The 25,698-nt window shown below is 37.6% G+C and overlaps 1 protein-coding gene across 1 annotated transcript in view; it reads left to right on the forward strand.

The window, feature by feature from the left end:
* The window catches only part of RLF (RLF zinc finger), an 84,509-nt gene that overhangs the window by 30,764 nt on the left and 28,047 nt on the right, over nt 1-25,698 (forward strand). The window contains exons 3-5 of the mRNA XM_008711994.2: nt 544-625; nt 3,286-3,418; nt 10,827-11,029. Of these exons, the coding sequence (XP_008710216.2) occupies nt 544-625; nt 3,286-3,418; nt 10,827-11,029 (418 nt within the window). The remainder of the gene's footprint in view (nt 1-543; nt 626-3,285; nt 3,419-10,826; nt 11,030-25,698) is intronic.

Raw genomic sequence — 25,698 nt, forward strand, 5'->3', positions numbered from 1 at the left:
TACAACAGCTACTCAGTTTTTAGATTGGTTTACCTTACAGATTGTTTGGGAGGATAACTTCTAGTCGGGGTGGTCTTGATATGTTAGAGGTAAAGAAATGGCCTTGCCAGTCTGTTCCTCTGCAAGTGACAAGAACCTACATAGATGACCTGTTACATATATTTATCTTTTTATCAGCTGAATTGACAATAGCATGAGCTCCTGTTTTTGTCTTGTGGAATCAGAAAGGTTCCTGTTTGGGTACCCTCCTATAACCCTAATAAACTAAATAAAACTGCTTGGGATATGGTTTCTAAAAGGAATGTATCATAACCAAATGTTTTAAAGCCACAGTGTAATTATAAAGCCTCCTGGTTTTTCTTTTTTCTCTTTTTTAAAGTTGAAAAGCCAATATAACTATGTTGAAGAAAATTTTAAAGAGTAAGAAACAAATTTTAAATAGTCTAAACAAATGTAAAATGTGTATTCAGTATCATTGTCATACTGTATTTGATTATGCTTATAACCACAGTTACATACTGACTTCATTATTTTACATTATAGGAGTTGTTTTGAATTACTGCTTTCAGTGTCTGAAAGTGAACTGCCATGTGAAGTCTGGGTACTCTTCCTTCAGTCTCTACAGGTGAGTTGATTTAGTTTGAAAAAAGGTCTCTGTTTAGAAATCCAAGACACCTAGTTAATTTCTCCCAGCAAACTAAAGTGGAAAACTTGAAAGAAAAACAAGTATATTGTATATTGTTATTAAGTTTATGAAATTTTGAGAAAGAGGTCTTCCAAATGAAGTGGTGTGTTAAAAATTGTTTTTGTCTTTCGTGGTTTTGTTAGCCTTTATATAGCTTAGGAATCAGTACAAGTTTTCATTACTCAAAAACAAAGTTTAAAAACAAAAACAAAGTTTTATACAGAATAAAGCTATTAAAAATGTAAAGTTGTATGTGATTATAAGGTAGCAGTATTTGGATCATTCTAAGTACACTTATCTGTTAATTTTCACCCTAACACTTCAGGGATTGTGTCTAGCATAAGTCTCTCAGACAACCAAAATAGTCATCATAGATTCTGTTCATTTATTTTACTTACAGGAGAGCTACATTGGCTCTCATATTGGCTTGATTATCAGGTGAGCACATCAGAAAGTAGCAAGTTCTGGAGGATAGAGTAGGATAGGAGGAAAATACAACAGGTGGCAAATTTGTGAGTTATGGACAGAGATAGAAAAACAGTTTTAAAAAATAGACACAATAGTAATAGCTGTCGTTTGTTATCACTGTCATTCGTTATCACCGTATACTAAGTACTGCTCTACTCTTTTATGTTTTTTGTGTCTTGTAATCTAATTACAAACCTTATAATGTAGGGATCATTTGAATCTCCATTTACAAACAGGGAGACAGGCATAGAGAATGTTAATTAGCTTGCCTAAAGTTACACGCAGATTTATACCCAGAGCTAGCTTTTTGCCAGCTGCTCTTCGAGGACGCAAACTCTATAGTAGTCTGGACCTGTTTGATGTAGGCACAAGTAATGATTTGCATATTAACAGACATACTTCATTATCTGGAAATTTCTTTCCTCTGGGATATATAACCCAAAATGAAATGATGATAATGTTAATCTTTTTCTTTTTGGGGAAAAGAGAATTTTTTTTGGTCGTGTCCTTGGCCTTTTTTAATCCCTGTAATGTGATCCTAATTCCTCACATATACATACAGCTGCTAAAATCATCTTTCATAAATAACACACTGATATTGTCACACTGTGTTTTGAGGCCTGCCAGTGGTTTTGTCCTGGCATACAACAGTCTACAAGGGTAAATCTCATAATCCTTGTTTGGGTTGTTACTATTATTTATAATAGTATTCTTTGTAGAGAGAATACTGTCTTATTTCTTTATTATTTCTTAGATTGTATGCCTGCATAAAATATTTGCCTTTTCCCTTTACCTGTGTAACTTTTCCCACTATTTATCATACAGGATATACTTTTGAATATGTGTTCAATAAAATAAATGCAGTAGAGGTACAAATAAATGTAAGACATGGTCCCTGTTGAAATCTAAAAGGTAAAACTCTGAAGTTTTCTTATTTTAGTGATAAATGGACAAGGCAGCAGATAGTTTTGAGGAAAGTTATGGTAAGAGAATAGTTTTATCGGAGCAGGCCCCAGAGAGAACACTCATTCACTGTTTTCAGTTTGTATAACCCTTCCAGATCTTTTGCCTGTGGATCTGAAAATATGCCCTGAAGTGTATTTTCTAATAACAAAAATGAGATCCTGTTTTTTTACAACTTTTTTAAACCTAATTTTATCACAGATGTATGTCTAAGTTTTGGAAATTGGAATGCCACTTTCTTTGTCAAATCTAAATTCTAAATCCTTTCTCTGCAGAAGGTAACTCAGCATATTGGGAGTGCATGTGTTAAAAACCTACAACTTTGACATTAAAATTAAGGGGAAAATGAATTTTATTTCTTATATTTCACTTAAGTGAAATATAAAATTATATTCTTAGGTCTGTGAACATCATTAACATATATTTTCCAAAGAATATTGCTATAAATGGAAGCTTATATTTCTTGAGAATTTCAGCATTCTAAAATAAGAGAAAACATTAAAATTTCAGAATATGGGAACAACCAATAATCCTCATTAGTAATACAGGACAGTGGAGACATATACTTAATCATTCATGTCAAGTTAAATTTCTGACCCCTTTCTCCTGACCCTTTGTGTACATAAATATTTTAAAGAACAAACTATTGGCAGTTACATTTTGTTTTCTGAAGAGAGAGAATGATAGCTAATAACCAAGGCTTTCCATGACATTTTATATAGAACCACTTTTCATTTAAAAAGTAATTTGATAGAAGAATTCAAACAATGAAAAAATGCATCAGCTGGCCTCATTAAGTAATATTTCTATTAGAAAGAATAGATGAGAACTGTAGAATCCTTTAAAAGAAAGCTGTACAATGGCCTTAAAATAATTTAGTAATATGAGGTTGTAAATTGAATTGTGGTGATAAATTTTACCTAAGAGAATTTAGGAAGACATTTTAAAGGTGCCCTTTAATTTAGTGAAAACAACATTGTTTCATTTTTTAAAGAAGATAGTAACAGTTCACAAAGCTTTGAGGATAGTTTTTTTTCCCTCTGCCTATTTCTTTTTAGGAAATGCAAGATGATAGTTCCTTTTGTAGATGTTCAGATACATTTAAAAGGCAAAACTATTTTTTATATTGCTTATTAGCCTGTTTTCTGGATGTGCTGTTTTTGCTTTAGGAGTCACATGATGCATTATTGGAATTTGGGAATAATAACCTACAAATATTGGTTCATGTTACGAAGGAAGGGGTGTGGAAAAACCCAGTTCTTCTTAAAATTCTGTCTCAACAGCCAGTAGAAACAGAAGAAGGTAAGCCTTAAAACTTTACTAACTATATTGAAGGCAGATTTAGATCTAAGAGAATTAGAATTCATTAATGAGTTAAAATTTTGTGAATATCACCTGTGTATCTATACCCAGTCTATTCTTCTTTGAATAGTAAAAACTAACCATTAGCATTTAATGTTTTGCCTAAGTATTCTGCATTTTTAGGTAGTGTTTTAAATATTCCTTGCACTTACTTAAAAATGTTGCATTGAGTAACAGTGGTCATATAAAGTTCCTGAGATGCAAATAAATAATCTTTTTCTAGTGTTCGGTATGTGGTAGAGCTTTCCTCATATGTCGTTCACTGGTTACTACAACTAAGGACCATGAAAAAAATTGCTTTTTTATTTTAAACTTATGAAGTATTGGAATTTAGCATTTTGTAGAGAAATGCAAAGAATGAAAATTTTTATTTGCAAAATTATCAGTTTAATACCAGAAGATTTGTGGATTTAAATTGATATTTACATTTTAGGCACAAAAAATTATCTCATTTGATACCACCAGTTGTGATTTCATTTGCTTTAAGTAGAAAATTAAAAGGATCACATTCTGTTAAGTATGTTTCTGGAATAAAAATGAGGTTCAGAAGAGTTTTTATACTTTTGGTATGTCTTTAGTTTAGGTCTTAAGCAGACCATTTGAATATTGATCCCTTAAAATATTCCAGTTAGATTATTCATTCCTCAAGTTTGATAACCTACTACATACACGCTGTTTGGTTTTTCTGTATAGTGAGAAGACTGGCAATAAAGGTACTTAGAGTTTCCTCTTGGTTCCTTTTCTCTGCCAATTCTGCTTATTAGTCACACTGGTGAGGGGGAGAAAAGAATAAGAGAAAGAGCTGTTAAATAGAAGAAGGTTGGTTTTATTGTTTTCTGTTGAGGTTCCCAGTACATGTCATCCCTTTGTAGATATAGGCATATGGAGCCTAAAATATCACTTTTCTTATTAATAAAAGTTGCTTAGAGGACAGAGCCTAATAGTTTCAGAAGAATCCCAGAATTAGGCAGATCTCAGTCCAGATGGGGCTTGACTAGGGCCAAGAAGAATACTTACTCTCTTATTCTCTATAGGCAGGCCTAAGCCCAAGAGGGGAAAGGTGGATTGGCGTTAAATGTCCGCACTTTATTTTTTCTTGATGTACTAATCCAGTACATCACCCCACCTCAGGAATTAACAGTACTTAATTTCTTTTCATATAGAAAAAAATCAAGAAATGGGGAGAAGCACTGTTCTCCTAATGTCTTGTGATATCCTGTCTATTCAGTAAAGATTATAATTAAGTACCCACTATCTACAAGACTCTGAATGGGTACAGAACACCTACATATCTAAGGAATTACTCTGTGAACTGCCATATATGTGGAGGACAGCCTGTATAGTCTGCCTGCTTTCTCAGTTGGCCCTCACCCTAATGTCTGGTTAGGAGATTAGGAAGATTCCTTTATGGCTCCACTGCCCTTGTAGCCCAGGTAGTAACATATATTCGAAACTAGAAAGCAGTGACTGTCATCTCATTGATTGTCCTGTCTTCAATGATATACTAATCAGAAGCATAAAAGTACACATTTTTTAGCCTCCAAGGAACTCAGTAAATGCTTTTGTTTATTTATTTATTTTTTTTGGATTAAAAAAAAGATTTGTATTTCTCCTGAGGTGCCTGGGTGGTGCAGTTGGTTAAGCTTCCAACTCTTGGTTTTGGCTCAGATCATTATCTCACAGTGGTGGGTTCGAGCCCTGCATTGGGCTCCATGCTCAGAGTGGAGTCTGCTTGAGGTTCTCTCTCCTTCTCTTTGCCCCCCCCCCTGCCCCGCATTCTCTCTCTCCCTCCTGCCCTGCCTCCCTCACCGGAATGAATGAATGAATGAATGAATAAAAGATTTTTTATTTTTCCAGTGAATCATGGAACACTACATCAAAAACTAAGGGTGTATTGTATGGTGACTAACATAACATAATGAAAAATTATTATTAAAAAAAAAGATTTTTCTTTTTCCTGCTTTGAGTTCTTGAATTTTGTGTCCTCCCCATCCCATAAAAAAAAAGTTTATTACTGAAGTATGTAATAAGTACAGTTCTTGGCACTTTTGCCTGGCATAGTCAGCAGAGAAATAACAGGTTCTCCCACCCAGATTTTAGCCCAGGTACTGAAGGCCTTTACATCCCCATGGGCCTACCACAGAAGGTGGGGATGGCAAGAGCAAGCCCAGCTAAGGCTGCTGCACTGATGATTCCCATCCTGAGCCCCAGGACTCACAGAACTGCCCCTCCTCGCAGCATTGATGGCAATAGCCTCCTGGATCTAGACAGCCCACAGACCAGACCTCAGCCCACAGTCAGCAGTGGGGATCCCCCACCACCATAATGGAGTGATTCCAGCTCCAACTCAAAGGACACCCAGAGCTACCATCTGGTATCTGCTAGTTTTTCCAATTGACTTCTACCCTACCCAGCACCCTCCTCCTCCTACTTTCCCATAACTTATGACATCAAAACAATGGCTTTTCCCCTTTTTCCTTGAGACTCAGGAGGGCCAAAGCTGCAGTCTTGGGGGTTTTTTTTGTTTGTTTTTGTTTTTCCTCTCTCCCCTACTAAGGGTTGAAGGAAGGATTCCATCCTTGTTCAGAGTCACCAACTACTTTCCCCAAATCAGGCTGACAGGGAACCAGCGCCTATACTTCCTCCTGATTGTTTTCCTTCACACCCCAGTTTATTTTTTGTGTCCCTTCTACCCTATACCTCTGAAGCCATTTTATGAATTGTCATGTGCCACTTGAGCCTCCAGTAAAAACAAAAACAGGATTTCCTGTTTAAAAAAGGGGGGGGGCTGTTTTTAATGACCTTAAATGTTACCATTTTTTGCATGATGAAGTATACACAAGGTAAACTGTCATGATGTTTTTAATTTATTTTTAAATGGTTCAGGAAAAGAAAAGCTGAGTAAAGAAATACGACAAAACAGTTCAGTTGTTTAATCTAGATGGAAGAAAGGATATATGATTAAAAATTATTTTGTACTAGGGGCACCTGGGTGGCACAGTTGGTTGAGCATCCGACTCTTGGTTTTGGTTCAGTTTGAGATCTTGGGGTCGTGGGATTGAGCCCCGCATAGGGCTCCATACTCAGCAGGGAGTCTGCTTAGGCTTCTCTCTCCCTCTCCTTCTCCCCCTCCCGCTTGTACTCTCTCTCTCAAATAAATAAATGGAAATTTAAAAAAATTATTTTGTACTAAGATGACAAAAATACAGAAAGGATACGACTGGGAATAAGACTTGTTAGTGTACAGTTTATTTTCATTTTAAATTGAAATGTATGGCTGGATTTCCTTTTTTAAAAACAAAGTTAAGGGGTGCCTGGGTGGCACAATCAGTTAAGTGTCTGGCTCTTGGTTTTGGCTCAGGTTGTGATCCCAGGGTTGTGAGATGAACCCCACATTGGACTTCGTGCTCAGGGTGGAGTCTGCTTGAGGTTCTCTCCCTCTTCCTCTGCCCCTTCTACTTGTGCTCGTTCTTTCTCTCTCTCTAAAATAAATAAATCTTTCAAAAAATAAATAAGAAACAAAGTTGAGATGCATAACTTGAAATGAATTTAAAATGCAAGATTAGGGGCACCTGGTGGCACAGTCGGTTAAGTGACTGACTCTTGGTTTCAGCTCAGGTCGTGATCTCAGGGTCATGAGATTGAGCCCTGTCCTGGGTTCTGTGCTCAGTGTGGAGTCTGCTTGAGACGCTCTTCCTCTACCCCTCCCCCCGTGTGTACTCTCTCGCTGTCTCTTAAATAAATAAATCTTAAAAAATAAATAAATAAAATGTAAGATTGGTTTCTGTGTTCAAAGTTGATATAGTGCTGTAACTGGTTGTAGTATATTGAGTAAAGTAGTTTTACCTCATAGAAATAATAGCTATAATTTAGAGTGTTCATTGTGTGATAAGCACCATGTTAATGCTTTCCATATCTCATTTAGTCCATCAACCAGGTAAGAGATTATACGTGCCCAAGGCCACGTAGTTAAAATTGGAGGGCAGAATTTGAACCCAGGTGAGGAGATATTAGACGTTTTCGATTGAAGAGCGATAAGCCCTCAGTTGCTAAATACATGGTCTTATTAAATTCCTCTAATATGTGAGGCATGGTGCATAGTGCTTTAGAGAATACGAAAGTTAACAAGACATGGTATTTGTTTACAAATTGCTGATGGTGTAGTAAGGGAGATGACAGAAACATAATAGCAGCTAGTACTGAGCATGTACCCTGTGCCTGGTCCTATGCTAAGTATCTTATCTGCATTACTGCTATTTCATTTATGATCCATTCAGCTCTGTGAGGTGGATATGACTAACTTTTTTACAGGTGAAGAAACTTGAGGCTCAGAGGTCAGTTAATTTGTCCAAGGGTTTCACAGCTTAGTATGTGCCAAAGTCCTGATTCAGCCTCACATTGGTGATTCCAAAACCTGAGATCTTAACCTCTTTACACTCTAATCCTTTATTCCTGTACTTAAAGAGAAAAGTAAGTGTAGTGAAAGAGGTAAAATGCTGTGAAAATTTAGAAGAGGGTAGGTTGTATAAATAACATGCCTGTATTCATGGTGAATATGCTTACATTGTGAATATGCTTACAACCTGGTAGGACAGATAATGAGAGCAGAATCTGATGTTAGGCAGAGTAGGATATTGGGGTGGCAGATGTGGCAGGCAATATATGGAAGAATTAGATTGGAGAGTTTAAAAAAGAATTGCTAGGATACAATAAGGATATGATAATAATTGAGGGACAGAGTTGGTAAGGAAGAATAATGCCAAAATTTCATTTCTGTATGATTGAGAGAATACCATTACTGAAAATAGAAGTAAGGAATGAGGAGCTATTTGAGTGGGAGATATGATTATGAGTTCATTTTGTGGAATTTAGTGCCTGTGGGACTAAAATGGAAAAATCCAAGTGGAAGTGATCTGTTTTCCATCCATACTTTTTGACCTTGACTACATATTAGAGTATCTATGGAATTTAAAACCAACACACACATTCTCTCTGTCTCCCTTTCCCCTTCCTCCTCACCTTCTCTCCCTCCCTCTCTCTCTCCTTTGTTTTTCCCTCTCTTCCTCCTCTCTCCCCCTATCCCAGGTCCAGGCTTCACCTGCTAAATCAAAATCTGCAGAGTTGGAGCTCTAGAATCTAGACCTTTTTGAAATACCACAGGAAATGGGCACCTTCCACCTGTATAGAATGAACTATATGATATGTTTTCATGGGGAAAGAAATAGGTTCTCTGTACTCTGAATATATCTAGAATGATAAATAACAAATTGGAAACAATTGTTTTTTGGGGAGGGAGACTAGAGTACTGGAGTTAGGGCAGAAAGGAGACAGCTTTAACCGTACATCTTTTTTGTGCCTTTTGAATTTTGTGTCATGTGCATGTACAGTGTTACCTGCTTTTGGAAAGAATTTTAAAAACTATACACAATACCCAAACTATGGAAAGACCCCAGTTGTCCATCAGTTGATGAATGGATAAAGATGTGTGTGTGCGCGTGTGTCACACACACACACACACACACACACACACACACACACACAATGGAGTATTACTCAGCCATCAAAAAGATTGAAATCTTGCCACTTGCGACGACGTGGATGGAGCTAGAGTGTATTATGCTGAGTGAAATAAGTTAGTCGGAGAAAGACAAATACCATATGATTTCATTCATGTGTGGAATTTAAGAAACAAAACATATGAATCTGGGGAGGGGGGAAAAAGAGAGGGAAACAAACCATAAGAGACCTAACAGTAGAGAACAAAATGAGGATTGATGGAGGGATGTAGGCGGGGGGTGGGCTAGGTGGGTGATGGGTTTTAAGGAGGGCACTTGTGATGAACACTGGGTGTTGCATGTAATTGATGAACCACTGAATTCTATTCCTGAAACCAGTAACTGCACTGTATGTTAACTAGCTAGAATTTAAATAAAAATTTGAAAAAATAAAAAACTGTACAGTTAGTTTTGATACTGGGCCAGTGGTTTGTCATTAATATTAATGATTTCTACTCCATATATGGCCTGTAGACATAGCAGCCTGGGCATCATCTGAGAGGCTTGTTAGAAAAGCAGAATCTCAGGGGTGCCTGGGTGGCTCAGTTGTTAAGCGTCTGCCTTTGGCTCAGGGTGCTGGGATCGAGCCCCACATCAGGCTCCTCCACTGGGAGCCTGCTTCTTCCTCTCCCACTCCCCCTGCTTGCGTTCCCTCTCTTGCTGGCTGTCTCTCTCTCTCTGTCAAATGAATAAATAAAATCTTTTTTAAAAAAAGAAAAAGAAAGGAAAAGCAGAATCTAAGGTCCCATTCCAGACCTACTGAATTAGAATCTGCATTTTAATAAGATATGCCTGGTTATTCAGAAGGCACTTTTAAGTTTGAGAAACACTGTTTTAGATGAAACACCTAAAACAGTTTGCTCATGACTTGTCTTGACATGCAGTATTCTCACCTCTGTTCTTTAAATAATGGTGTGTAATGATGTCACATACTTGTTGAGTATCTGCTATTCATAAATTGAGGGATTGTCTGGAACACTGTAAAAGTCAGTGCTCAGATGCTTAATATTTAGTACCGCTCAGAGCAGCGTTTTCCAAAGTGTGTACTGAACCAGGAACAAATATTTTACATTGTACTAATAATATGTGTAAAAGGGTTCTCTGGTCAAATCTGTTTGGGAGACATTGGGTTAAATAAAAGTGAACAGTTTTCTTTATTGCAGGACTGTTCAGAGATTTGACCAAGGAATCCTTTTTTTTTCCTAGGACTATCTCTCAGGTCTTTTGGTCGGTGGAACACACTTTGAGAAATGCCTGGTTTAGAGGAAGGAACACCACTGGCTTTGGAATCCTTGGCAAGTTACCTAATTTCTCTGAGTATTAATTTTCCTAACCTTAAAGTGGGGATAATAATACTTGCCTTGGTGGTGGTGTGAAGAATAAATGAAAGGCATATAGAAACATTCAGCCCAAAGCTTGGTACCTCATGAAAGTGTTCAAGTGGTAGTTGTTAATATTACATAGGTTACTTCTTTTTCTTGCATTTATGCTTACAGTTCATTTCCGTATTAGGAGAAAGTCAAATAATTAATTTTGATAAAATGTTAGTAGTTTTATTAAGAGATTTGGTGTTCAGAATAAAACTACTAAGTAATGTGGGAATCATTAGCAATAATTTATTTTGCTCTCTGCTCTGTTAGATGAGTATTGAGATCAGAATAAACTTCCCAAGTTATATCAACTGAATTTTTATTCACTAAAAACAAACCAACAACAAAAGATATCAAAATTTCATCTTAACCTTGATGTGTTATGAGATATGTTATCAAACTTTTATTTTTCCTTTTTTCTAGTCAATAAATTGATTGCACAAGAAGGACCTTCCTTTCTGCAAATGCGAATAAAACATTTGTTGAAATCTAACTGCATCCCTCAGGCCACTGCTTTATCAAAACTCTGTGCAGAATCTAAAGAAATTTCAAATGTGTCATCTTTTCAGCAAGCCTATATCACATGCTTATGTTCCATTCTCCCTAATGAAGATGCTATTAAGGAGGTGAGTACAGCAAATAACTGCTCTTGTCATTCACACTTACTATGAATTTAATAGAGTTTGATAAATGTTGCATGCAGGATGAAAGCCAAGACTCATTTTTTTTTCTGACTACTGAAAAGTGCCATTTTAATTGCATGTAACTGTTCAACAGATTGAATATAAAGTTGTAGGTGGATTTGAAAAATAGATAATTGAAGAATATGCAGATGGGTATTTATGTGTTTTCTTTGAAATCTTCAAATGTGAAAGTTGGTATTTTTTTTAATGTAATGATTTCTCTGTGTTTGGGAAATGCAGAAATTATTAATAATGACATCAAGGGATAAACTTAACAGAATGGCACTTAGCTTTAGTTTAAGTTACTTCATACATGTAAGTGTAAGCAGAGTAGTGTAGGACTTTAGAACCCATGAACACATTTTGAACTATAAATAAGTGGACGAGCTGGACACCATGGAAAATAATAAAGCAGCTGAGTCTTTTTTAAAAACTATTTTATCAGTCAGATTGCATTTTTTTTAACATGAATCATTTTCTTTAAAAAAGTTGGAATTTGCTTTCTCTAATAAATTATACGGAGAAAGACGAGGAATTCCTAGCTATATTCAGTCATCTGCCTAAAATTCTCTTAGATCTGATACGTGGATTCTTGTTTTACCTCTATACTGAACTTTCTTATTAAGGGTAAGAATCCCAGGGGTCTGGTTTTGTGACGTAGTAATTCTTAAACTTCAATGACAATTTCAACTTACAGTTTTATATATAATTTCCTACTCCAAATGCAACTCTTCTTTCTACCTCCCTCACTTCAGGACCAAAAATCTGTTGATTCTTTTACCTGTTCACCCTCCTTCATCCTTCTCATGCAGTCATTTCCCTCCTTACTCTGCCTTTCCATAGTCAGTCAATATTATCACCCCCCTCAGTTTTTCTACTGGTTTCTCCCTTAATTGTACTTATTTGACTAACCAGCATTCTGATTATCCCTAAATCTTTACTTCCTCTGTATCTTTACCTGTATCAGTGGGGTCAAACTTGAGTGGAGAAAACCAGCCTACTGATTTTACTTGAAATCAGTCACACTAAATTTTTTTAGGCCATTCTCTTTCCACTTCGTAGATTACTATTTCATACTTTGTCATTTTTCTTCAAACCTGTATTATAATGCCTTCTGCCCATTGTACTTTCCATTGATGAACTTTCTCCCAGTTTCTCTGAGGAAATTGAGGCAGTTGAAAGAGAATTTCCGTAAGCTGCTTCCGTGACATCTGTTCACCTCCCTGTATCTATGCATGCACACCTTTGCTTTCATTACTAAGGATAACTGTATCTGTTCACCTACCTAAGGCAATCCCCTTGACTCAGTATCACATCCCATCTGCTCTCGCCCCCTCAAGAATAATGCTACAGTACTTCTTTCCTCTACTGCATCATCAGTTACCCCTCTGCTGTAACCATCCCATCAGCATTTATGCTGTTGTTTCTTTCATCTTTAAAAACGGAATCTTTAGATTCCACTTCCCCTTCCAGAGACCGCCCCATTTTTCTCCTGGCCTTTCAGCATAATTTATTGAACGAATTGTGTGAATTTACTGTTCTGACATTTTTTCTTTGAACACACTGCTTGCTTTATAAGATTTTATTTTATTTATTCATTTAGAGCTAAAGGCGGGGAAGGGCAGAGGGGGAGAGAGAGAAAATCTCAAGCTGACTCTTAGCCGAGTGTAGAGCCCGACATGGGGCTCGATTCCATGACCCTGAGATCATGACCTGAGCCAAAATCAAGACTCGGATGCTTAACCGACTGAGCCACCCAGGCGCCCCTCTCCTTGAACACATTGTAATATGGCATTCACCCCTGCCAGTCCACCACATCACTAAATCTAATGATGATTTCTCACTTTTCATCTTACTCAGTCTGACTTGTTTGTGATTTAAACTCTTAATAGTTTTCCCACTTGGTTCTAGGATATCACACTCTCTTCTGTGCACGTGACTGGGTAGTTTTTCTCAGTTCCACCTCACTCTTCTCCTCATCTCTCTGGTGAGTGAATGTTGCAGTACTCTAGGACTCTCCTGTGTGTCTTGTTTTCTACCGGTACATATTCCCTCAGTGATCTCTTTTAGACTCATCGCTTTAAATACCAGCTATGGTCAGAATCCACAATGTCCAGCCCCGCCCTCTCCTCTGAACTCCAGACTCATATCCAGCTGCCTAATCACTATCTCTGCTGGTATGGCTAATAGCATCTCAGACTTCACATGTCCATAATTAAGCTCCTGATCTTCCTGATATTATGGCTTTGTTTTTATGAGCTTTCTTCTGAATGAAGTCTGTAGCTGTCCACTCTCAGTGTTGGAAGTAGAGGTGGGCAGGTAGTGAATAACCAATTGTCATTTTTTTAAGTCCTTACTATATGTTAAGCACTATGCCAAATGCTTTAGATAGACTGTCACATTCAGTTCTCACAATAACTCGTAGGTAGCTCCATTTTATTGATGAGGAAAGTGAGGCTCAGATCAAGTAATAGGTTTGGGCTTACATAAAAGTGGTTAAGCTGAGATTCAAACCTGAGTTTGGTATACTATTACTAATATTTTATTAAAGATACAGGATAATAAATATTATCCTAGGTGATACATACCTAACGGTTTATATGCCAAATGGTGTCTTAGGCATTGGGGTTACAAAGGTGAATCCACAAGCCTCTGAACTGGCCTACTTGTTTTCACTTTTGCCCTTTACATTTTATTCTTCCCAAAAGTAACTAGAATAGTAATCTCTTTAAAACTTAAGTGGGGCCATGTCACTCCCTTGATCAAAACCACTCAACAGCTTCCCATCTTCTTCAGAATAAATCCAGAAGTCTTTATTCTGTGTGTCATGGCCTCTGGTTACATCTATAAATATCTCTGACAGTATATACAGATACATCTAAAATGGCCCCTTTCATTCTCCGTCCCCTTATCTGCCTGTTTCTTCTTTATGTTTATATTACTACTTCCACTAGACATCATATTTGCTTCTGCTCTCTTTCCTCCCACTAGATTGAAAACTTTGTAAGGATGGGGACATTAGTTTGTTCACTCCTGTATCCCTACGTTCTAGAAGAATACTTAGCAGCATAGTAGGCATTCATGAGGGACTAACTATAAGCCTGTATGCTAATTTATTTATTTGCGTTGTTGGGAAGGGTAAGGAGATAGGAGACTGCTTACCTCTAATAACAGCTGCAATATTTTGTGTTTGGGAAACTTAATCAGATTAAGTTACAGTAATGGTTATATTCAGCATATATGATATCTGCTAGAAGAATTCAGAAGAAGCGAAAATACTAGACCATGGATTGATTCCTCTTTATTCTGTAACAATAACAACTTTTCCTTTAATGTCTCAGCCTTTGTTTATTTAAAGCTTATTTTATTTTGTTTGTAGCATTGTATGAGACATTGGCAAAAACAGAAGAATATGTATTGCCTAGTTTGGTTGCCAGAAACAATTCTAGGAAGGTAAATACTAAGCTGTATGCTACTGCCCCTAAGTTCAGTAGAAGTGTAGAATCTTTGTAGACTGACATATAAAGCTTTATAAAAATTGATCCTTGGGGCGCCTGGGTGGCTCAGTCGTTAAGCATCTGCCTCCTGGGATCAAGCCCTGCATCGGGCTCCCTGCTCCGCTATGAGCCTGCTTCTTCTCTCCCACTCCCCCTGCTTGTGTTCCCTCTCTCGCTGGCTGTCTCTCTCTCTGTCAAATAAATAAATTAAATAGTTTTTAAAAAATTGATCCTTTAGTTGGACCTTGAAATGATGGTAGGGTTTGGATGGGTAGAAAGAATGGTTTGGGGATAACTGCCTGTGGTAGTAAAGGCAGAGAAATGAACGTGTATGTTAACAGGGGCCCACTAGAGCACACCTTGCCACAGCAGAGTACCTGTTGAGGTCTTATGAGAAATAAGACCTGTTGGGTGGGGAGAAGGGAAGTCCTTGGAGACTCTAGTACATTAGAACTTAGATTTGAGGGGCGCTTGGTGGCTTAGTCGATTCAGTATCCAACTCTTGGTTTCAGCTCAGGTCATCATGATCAGTCAGGGTCATGGGATCAGGCCCCACATCGAGCTCTGCGCTCAGTGTGGAGTCTGCTTGAGATTCTCTCTCCCTCCCCTCAACCCTTCCGCCTGCTTACATGCACTCTCTCTCTCTCTTAAATAAATAAATATTGGGGCGCCAGGGTGGCTCTTGGTTAAGTGTCTGCCTTCCACTCAGGTCATGATCCTGGGGTCCTGGGATCGAGCCCTGCATCAGGTTCCCTGCTCAGTGGGTAGTCTGCTTCTCCCTCTCCCTCTGCTCCGTGCCCCCCCCCCCCGTGCACGTACTCTCTCTCTCTCTCTCTCTCTCGGAGTCTTTTTAAAAAATAATAATAAATACTTTTTTAGAAAGGAAGGTTTTGAAGGTAGGAAGTAAAATGACTGAAACAGTGTTTTAGGAAGCTTAGAAAGAGGATACATAAGGTTTAGAAGAGGTTGCATTTAGCAGGAGAAAGAATGGGATTTGCTGACAGGACAGAAATAAGAAGGTAATGTGTAGAGACTCTGTCAAGAGACTCATAAGGCCTGGGAGACCAGAATAATGGTAGTGTTCTACTAACTGACTAGAATGGCAGAGGTGTGGACAACAGGGAGGACTTGGGAGAATAATCGGCTTTGTTTTATGTATAATCTGTCCTGGTTTATTAATAATAAGAAAACAAAACAGGAATCCTTTTCCCCCAAAGTTACATAATTAATTCCTATCAACAAATTTGTTGACTTTGTAAGGAACAGAGTTAGAGGAAATGTGATTTGATTCTCTACAGTAGAGGTTGGCAGACTATGGCCTGTGGGCCAAATCCACCCAACTGCATGTTTTTGTAAATAAAGTTTTACTGGAACACAGTCATGCCCATCTGTTTATCATTTGTAGCTGTTTTTACTCTACAGTGGCAGAGTTGAGTAGCTGTAACAGAAACTACCAGGCCCATGAAGCTGAAAATATTTTATTATTTTATTTTATTTTTTTTTAAAGATTTTATTTATTTATTTGACAGAGATAGAGACAGCCAGCGAGAGAGGGAACACAAGCAGGGGAGTGGGAGAGGAAGAAGCAGGCTCACAGCGGAGGAGCCTGATGTGGGGCTCAATCCCATACCGCTGGGATCACGCCCTGAGCTGAAGGCAGACGCTTAACCGCTGTGCCACCCAGGCGCCCCTGAAAATATTTTATTTCTGATACTTTCTTATAAAGAATGTTGGCCAGCCCCTACTCTACAAGAATCAGATTTTCCAGTATATAGCAAACAGTAAATACCATTTAGTGTAACCCTCCATGTTTTACCAGTGATGAAACTGAGGCCAAGATGGTAATGTTTCCAAGGCCCTCCCTGCATTAAACTAATTAGAGAGTTCAAACCCAGGTTATAACAGAGATCTTGCTTCCTGGCACAGTACAGTACAACTTATTTCCAGTTGGTAAACATGATGAGCCATGTTCAAATAGGAAACATCTTAGTGGTATATCATTCTGTTCATAGTTATACATTTATATACAGGTGTGATTTAAAACAGTTTTATGATGATTGGGATTAATTAGTTAAATACACCAATGTAAAAACATTTAGCAGACATCATAAAATTATTTTAAAAGGAACACTGCTACCATCATAATTAGTCTCTTCTCCAGTTATGTTTTTCTTTTGCAACTGACAAGAGAATTAAAGAGAATTTTTAAAATTTGCTTTGGAAAAGTACTAATGAATCAGATGTTCATTAATTGGAGTTTAAAATCAGCATATGTTCTAAGGTAACAGAATTCTGTACACATTTGCCATCTACTTCAACTGAGTTCAGGAGGAGAGTCAAATTAACTTGAGCAACAGCTGGGAATAAAAGTACGTGTATGTTGGCTCCTGTGGGTATCACTGTAATGGGTGTGTGTAATAGGAAACCTCTGCTGGGAAGATTCAACCAGACACATACAATTAAGATTAATTGAGGGGATCAGCTTAAAAGTCAAAATTCAGAGCCCCAAATTCAGAACTCAGTGGAATCTTCAAGTTCTAGTTTCATTTAGAGTTGAATGAGATGATATTGCTATTAATTTTACATAAAAAAGGTTTTTAATTAAAGTTACAGACGTGGCCATGGCCTAGTGTCCCATGTGGATGTTTCCTATATTTTTTTCATTACTGAAAGAAGAAATCTTTGCAGAGATCAAGTTTTCCATGTATAATAGAAGAATAAACACTTGTATTATTATGAAGAGCCAAGAAATCTGTCAGTAGAACTCCTGGCATAGTTAAAATAGGAGTCCATTTCATTTTTAATCCCTGAATGAACTGTATCTTCAGTGTCTAATGTTAATAGACGTAGCAGGAGAGGTTTGTTTCTTCTCTTGATGGGGAAATGAAAAGACAAACAGGTCTTAATTTACTCACTAGTCTAACACTGTTGGGAATTGACACAGTCACTAGGTATAGATGATAAACAGGACAAATACATTTAAACAGGACCCATTGAGAATTCAGTTTGGGAGTAGAAGAAAAATAAACAGGAGCATAGAAATTTCAGGTGTAGCTTAAATAAGAATCAAGATTAAGATGGATCCTGAACAAGGAATAATAACAAAGTATATAATTAAATTTAAAATTAAAATCTAAATAATTTTATACTTTATTATATGGGAAATGAATGGTACACTCAAAAAATACATTAAAGGTCAAAAGGCTGTATGAAGAAATTGAGGATTTGCCTATTTAAATATTTTCTCTCCTAAGAGTTCTTTTAAATGGCTTTGATGAGATATCTTCCCAGGTGCCCCTGTTTTAAAAGTCTGTTATGAGGAACATTATTTGCATTATTCCTCAGAACTGATCAGGAAAATACTAGATGGAAAACCTCTAATCTAGAGAAAGAGAAATGATAAAATATCATTTTGTAATGGCACTGGCCAGAATACTGTTTTACCTTGGTAGCCTAATCATGAAAATAAGAAGGCAGATATGCTGCCTCTGCTTACCTTCTCTTATGCCACTTGGCTACCTGTTACACCATTGGTATTTAATTGGCTGATTATTATGAAAGTCTTCTAATTGCATCTGCTCTTGTCCCCACAGTTCATTTTCTACAATATCCAAGGTTATCTCTTTTCTTTTCTTTTTAAGATAAAAGTAGACATTGGGATGCCTGGATGGCCCAGTTGGTTAAGCATCCAACTCTTGGCGTTGGCTCAGGTGGTGATCATAGGGTCATGAGATTGAGCCTTGTGATGGTCTCTGTGCTCAGCACAGAGTCTGCTTCAGATTCTCTCTCCCTTTGCACCTTTCCCCCATGCTCTTGCATGCATGCTCTCTCTCTTAAATAAATAAATCTTTAAAAAAAAATAAAAGACACTTTGTTTTGAGATAATTTTAGATTCAGATATTATTGTAAGAAATAGTATAGACCTACTTTCCAGTCATTTAACATATATTCATTGGAGGACTCAGGCACTAGGGATACAATAATGAAAAAGACGAAAGGGGAAAAAAAGACAGTATTCACCTGTAAGACTGAGAGGGAGAGGTCTGAGTTGGAAATTAAGAGATCCAAGTCATCAGCATTTGAAACCAGAGAGCGAATAAGATTAACTTTTTCAGAATCCCAGAAATTAGCTAAAGGCTTACTACAATCCAAGGAGGTTTTATTCAAGGAAAACAGATTAATCTCACTAAGAACAGTGAAGTTGGTGGCATTTTAACTTTCCATACTTCTCATGTCCTCCCCAGCTTCACGATAACCTTGAAAACAAACACCCTCAAAACTACAGTAGCTGTGAAAATCAACAGCCTAGCAGCCAGCTGAGGAAGCAGAATGGATTTTGGAACTCTGCAAAAGCCTAGCCCCAGAGAATTGTCAGTATTTGATCTTTCTGGCATCCTTCTGAAAAGCTCCATTCTCAAGACTTGTCTTTATTTGACTCCCAGCTCACCATGCCAAAAGCTCTGTCCTCAGTGTATTTGTCAGAAACAATCAGTGGTAATTGTTTAACATGACAATTTTCCTCAGACAGTTGTCAGAAGAGGCATTACCAGTCAGGCTAACAAGAGACTGCCAAAAAGATTAAAAAGAAAAACTGGGATATGGGATGACCATAGGGGATTTTGAAAACCTCTGATATATTCCTGGAATTATGTAAGGTAATGTGCATGTACAGGGCTGTGTGTCTGGTGAGGAATGACTGAAGATGGCCCTAATCCCTCACCTCTTGTATACCTTGAGACTCTGCACAAGGCAGAATTTTAAGCTGCCTACTGAAATATTGAAAGTATGCCCCAACACACAGAGCCGCTTGGCAAAAGCTGGGACTTACTTATTCAGACATTTAAGTAAATCTCTTGAATATATTGGACATGTAGCTGACCATTGAGCTAACCAAGCAGAAACTGTAGTGGCCACACATATGACAAAGAGTATAGATTTTACAGAATTATTCTAGGAAAGTCACTAAACAAAACAAATAGTAACAGTAACAAACCCTGAAGAGGTGGGGGAAATCTGATTTCCACAGTTGCCACAGTATATTACTTAAAATATCCACTTACCACGTAAAGAAACATGATAGTCCATACACAGGGAAAATAGCAGCCCGTAGAAACTTTTCCTAAGAACACCCAGATATTGGACTTACTAGACAAAAATTATAAATCAGCTATTACAAATATAGTCAATTCTTGTCATTTGTGGTAGTTATGTTCTGTATAGTGACTGCAAACACTGAATTACCAAATACTGAAACCATTGCTCCTGGGAGAAGTATGTGGTTAGGTTCCTGTAAGGCTCTGGTCACTGATTAGTATATAATTTTGTTCTGTGTGTGCTTCTGTTAAAGACTCCTCATTTAATATATATTGTTGATTCATTAACATTGAACTCACAGCCAACAGCATGGTAATTCAAGCCTGAATGAAGCTTATCTAACACATGCATTTTCTCCATGAGACACATCAAAGCTTCTTGTGCTTAGACAGCACTTCACTACCCTGGGGGGCTATTTTAAACAGGGAAATCACCAGTGAAAAACATAAAAACACAAAGTGCCACTAAATAGAACATGAAAAAGACACTCGTTAGAAAGGAGAACTGAAACGAGAAGGCAGAATGTCACTTCGGCCTTACCTGGGAACATGCACACCAGAGGACTCAAGTTTTTCACCACTCTGTGCATGTTCATGAATGACCCTGAAAGCATCATGAGTGGACTTTGGAAGTCAGAGATACATTTTAGCAAGTAGTCAGATTTGTGAGCACAGAATCTGTGAGTAATGAAGATCAACTCTATATTCAGAGAACCAAAGGAACCATGTCTAAAGAAGTAAGGGAAAGGGGCGCCTGGGTGGCTCAGTCGTTAAGCGTCTGCCTTTGGCTCAGGGCGTGATCCTGGCATTCTGGGATCGAGCCCCACATCAGGCTCCTCTGCTGGGAGCCTGCTTCTTCCTCTCTCACTCCCCCTGCCTGTGTTCCCTCTCTCGCTGGCTGTCTCTCTCTCTCTCTCTGTCAAATAAATAAATAAAATCTTTAAAAAAAAAAAAAAAAAAAAGAAGTAAGGGAAAATATGAGAACAGTGTCTCAACAAGTATAGAATAGAGTAATAAATACAAATTATAAAAAGAATCAAAGGTCTAGAATGGAAAAGTACAATAATTGAAATTATTTTGCTGGAGAGACTCAACATCAGATCTGAATTAGTAGAAAAAAAGAATCCACAACCTTTGAAAGAGGTTGATTGAGATTATCCAATCTGAGGAACAACTGAGCCCCAAAATACATGTGCTGACAATTAAAGGGGGAAATAGATAATTCAAATATAATATTTGGAGACTTTAATACCCCACTTTCAGTAAGGAGAGTTGAGATGAATGATGAAAGCATGACGTACCAGAATTTATGGGATGCATCTAAAGCAGTGCTTAGAAATTTACAGTTGTAAAATGTCAGTCTTGAAAAAGAAGGTCTCAAGTTAAACACCCTACCATCTACCTTAAAAACTAGAAAAGGAAAAGCAAAGTAAGCCCAAAGCGAACAGAAGGAATGAGTAATAAAGATTAGAATGTAGGTAAATGAAATCGAGAATACAAAATCAGTAGAAAACAGTAATAAAGTTGGTTCTGTGTAAAGTTCAACAAAATTGATAAACTTTTAGTTGGACTGAGAGGAGGAAAGAAAAGTCAAATCACTAAAATTAGAAATGAACGAGGATATTAGTGACCCTACAGGAATAAAAAAGATGATACAGTAATGCTATGAAGAATTAAATACCATAAAATTAGATTTAATTAGATGAAATATACAAGTCCTTAGCATTTTTTGTTAAAGATTTTATTTATTTGACACAGAGCACAAGCAGAGGGAGAGGAAGAAGCAGTCTCCCCACTGATCAGGGAGCCCCATGTGGTGCTCGATCCCAGAACCCTGGGATCATGACCTGAGCCAAAGGCAAATGCTTTAACCGACTGAGCCATCCAGTTACCCCGGACAAATCCTTAGAATTGATACAAACTATTAAAATTGACTCACAAAGAAATGGAAAATCTGAATATACCTATAACTAGTGAAGAGATTGGTAATTTAAATTTCCCACAAAGAAAAACCCACATCCATGTGACTTCAGTAGTGAGTTGTACAAAATATGTACATGAAGTCTTGCAAATAGTAGAAGAGAAAGGAATGTTTCCAGACTCTTGCTGTGAAGCCATCATAATCCTGATAATCAAAACCAGACAAAGACCTCACAAGAAAGAAAGCTATAGACCAAAATCCCTGAAGAATAGGGATCCAAAAATCCTCAACAAAAAATAGCAAACCAGGGACGCCTGGGTGGCTCAGTGGGTTAAGCATCTGCCTTCACCTCAGGTCATGATCCCAGGGTCCTGGAATTGAACCCCATGTCAGGCCCGCTGCTCATACGCACACTCTTGTCACTCTCAAATAAATCTTAAAAACAAAACAAGCCAAATCCAGCAACCTGCAAAAAGGAGTATATTCTTTAATCAAGTGGAATTTATCACAGGAATGCAAAGTTGGTTTAAATCCGTCAATGTAATACACCACATTAATAGAATAAAGGACAAAAGCCACATGGTCATTGCAAGAGAGGCAGAAAAAGCATTTAACAAGGTCTTACAGCTTTCATGTTAAAAACACTCAACAGGGGTGCCTGGGTGACTCGGTCAGTTGAGTGTCTCCCTTTGGCTAGGGTCATGGTCCTGGAGTCCCAGAATCGAGCTCCATGTTGGGCTCCCTGCTCAGCAGGGAGTCTGCTTCTCCTCCTACCCCTCACCCTGCTTGAGCTCTCTCTCTGTCTCTCAAATAAAATAAAATAAATAAAAAAGTAAAAACACTCAATAAGGAATAGCAGGGAACTTCCTTAGCCTGATAAAGGGTATCTATGAAAACCTATGGGTGACATATTTAATAATAATAAATTCAGTGGGTTTTTTTCCCTAACATCAGGAACAAGATGGGTGCTTTTGCCACTTTTATTCACTATTGTACTGGAAGTTTTAGCCAGGACGATTAGGCAAGAGAAGGGAAAAAAAGGCATCCAGATTGGAACTATCTCTGTTTGCACATATTATCTTGGATAAAAATAATCCTAATAAGATCACTATACAAAAATTACTTTATTTATATACATCTAACAGTGAACAACATGAAAATGAAGTCAAGGAAACAATTTCAATAACACAAAAGATAACAATACAATAACAACAAACAATAACATTAAAGAGAATAAAATATTTTGGAACAAATTTTTAAAAGAAAGTGTAAGACATAGCCACTGAAGACATAAAATGTTGAAAGAAAGTAAATAAATGGGACAACATTCTGTGTTTGTGGATTAAAAGACTTGATATTGTTAAGATGGAGGTACTCTCCAAATTGATATATAGATTCAGTGCTATCTCTGTCAAAATCCCACCTTCCTCTTTTGCAGAAATTGAGAGGCTGGTCCTAAAATTCATGTGGACATTCAAGGGACCCAGGATAGCCAAAACAATCTTATAAAAGAACAAAGTTGGAGGGACGCCTGGATGGCTCAGCCAGTTAAGCATCTGACTCTTCATTTTGGCTCAGGTCATGATCTCAGGGTTTTGAGATCAAGCCCTGCATCGGGCTCCACACTAGAGGCTGCTTAAGATTCTCTCTCTCTCCCCACTCATACCCCTTCTCTCTTTTAGAAAAAAAGAACAAAGTTGGAGGACTCACACTTCACTAAAAAGTTACAGTAATAAAGTCAGTGTAGTACTAGCCAAAAATAGGCAGAAAAATCAATGGACTAGAATCTAAAAATAATCCTTCACACTTAATGACAAATGATTATATGCATACCAAGACAATTCAGTGGGGGAAATAATAATCTTTTCGATGAATGAATCTTTGACAACTGGATATCTACTTGCAAAAGAATGAAGTTTGACTTTTATTTTTTTAAAAAGATTTTATTTATTTATTTGACAGAGATAGAGACAGCCAGCGAGAGAGGGAACACAAGCAGGGGGAGTGGGAGAGGAAGAAGCAGGCTCCTAGCGGAGGAGCCTGATGTGGGGCTCGATCCCATAACGCCGGGATCACGCCCTGAGCCAAAGGCAGGCGCTCAACCGCTGTGCCACCCAGGCGCCCCTGAAGTTTGACTTTTAAAACTATATATAAAAATTAACTCCAAATAGATCATAAACTTAAATATAGTAGAAAAATAATGTAACATCTTAGAAGAAAATACAAGAATAAATATTTAAGCCCTTGGATTAGGCAGTTGACATTTGACACCAAAAACACGAGTGACAAAAGAAAAATATTTCATCTAACTTCATCCAAAGGACAACATAAAGGATGGGAGAAAATATTTGCAAACCAAAAATCTAATAAAGGACTTGAGTCTAGACTATATGAAGAACTCCTACAAGTCAACAATAAAAAGGCAATCCAGTTTTAAAAATGGTTAAAGGCTTTTTTGTTAAATTAATAGACTTTTTTTTTTTTTTTAAGCAGAAACGTTTTAAGAAAAATTGACTGGAAAGTATAGAGTTCCCGAATATATCTCCCAAACCCCCAGTTTTACCTGTTAACATCTTGCTGTTAGGGGCGCCTGGGTGGCACAGCGGTTAAGCGGCTGCCTTTGGCTCAGGGCGTGATCCCGGCGTTCTGGGCTCGAGCCCCACATCAGGCTCCTCCGCTATGAGCCTGCTTCTTCCTCTCCCACTCCCCCTGATGGTGTTCCCTCTCTCGCTGGCTGTGTCTCTCTGTCAAATAAATAAATAAAATCTTTAAAAAAAAAAAAAATCTTGCTGTTAGTCTTGTTACATTTGTTATACTTGGTGAGCTAATGTATTATTGTTAACTAAAATCCGTAGTTTAAAGTTCAGTCTTGATATTACACATTCTGTGGGTTTTGACAAACATATAATGACATGTATCTACTATCACAGTGTATACAGAATAGTTTTACTGCCCTACAAATGCCCTGTATTCTGCTTATTCATCCTTTCCTCTCTCCCCACAAGCCCCGGGCATCCACTGATCTTTTTACTGCCTCCACAGTTTTGCCTTTTCCAGAATGTCATATACTAGGAATTATGTAGTATGTAGACTTTTCAAATTGGCTTCACTTAGCAATATGCATTTAAGGTTCCTCCATATCACTTTGTGACTTTATATCTCCTTTCTTCTTCCCTTCCCTCCCTCCATCCCTTCTGCTTTTCTTTCTTTCTTTCTTTCTTTCTTTTTTTTTTTCTTTTTTTTTTTCTTTTTTTTTTTTTTTCTTTTTTGAGAGAGAGAGCATATGCTTGTGAGCTGGGGGGAGGCGCAAAGGGAGAGAGAGAATTCCAAGCAGGTTCCATGCCCAGTGCAGATCCCGAAGCAGGGCTTGATCCCATGACCCTGAGATCATGACCTGAGCTGAAATCAAGAGTTGGACGTTTTAACCAACAGAGGCACCCAGGCATCCCTCTGCTTTTTTTTTTTTTTTTTTTTTTTTTTTTTTAAAACAAAGTCCATGATTAGGGCTCAGTCTTTGTGTTGTGTTGTACATTCTGTTATGTGATGTTATTGGGAGTCTAGTTCTGCTTATTGTGTATGACATTTTCTGGAATGACTGGTGTATTTGTACTTTTTATAGTTTGGGATTGTGAACTCAGTTTTGGTGGGGTGGGTGGGAATAAGGAGTGCTTTATTTCAGAGAATTGTAATAGGCCTTAGTTAGCATATGTCTCTATAAATCAGTTTTATCTTTGCTTCTGCCAGGTGATTCAGAGATGTTACCAGCCAGAACTTTCTTTTTATTTTGTTTCTTTTTTTTTTTTCTCATTTTGGGGTTTTTAGACAACAGAGTAGTAGTATGGCATATTCCAAGTTTGAAGGACAGGTTATAAATGCTCAGATATTTTTTTTATCCCAGCAGAACCCAGGATGAGATTGCCATCACCCTTTCTCTGAGTTTTTAGCTCTTTAGGAGTTCTAACTTTATGCAGAAGGTCTCTCACTGCCAAACTTCCTGTCCCTTGGTCCACGCTTTATCATCTCCCATCCATGAGTTGTAAAACACAAGCCTCTTCGTGAAATTAACAGTGATCCAGCAAGTTAGGGCAGTTGTCCATTCAC

This window comes from Ursus maritimus, unplaced genomic scaffold, assembly GCF_017311325.1.
Source record: "Ursus maritimus isolate PB19 unplaced genomic scaffold, ASM1731132v1 scaffold_32, whole genome shotgun sequence".
NCBI lineage: Eukaryota > Metazoa > Chordata > Mammalia > Carnivora > Ursidae > Ursus > Ursus maritimus.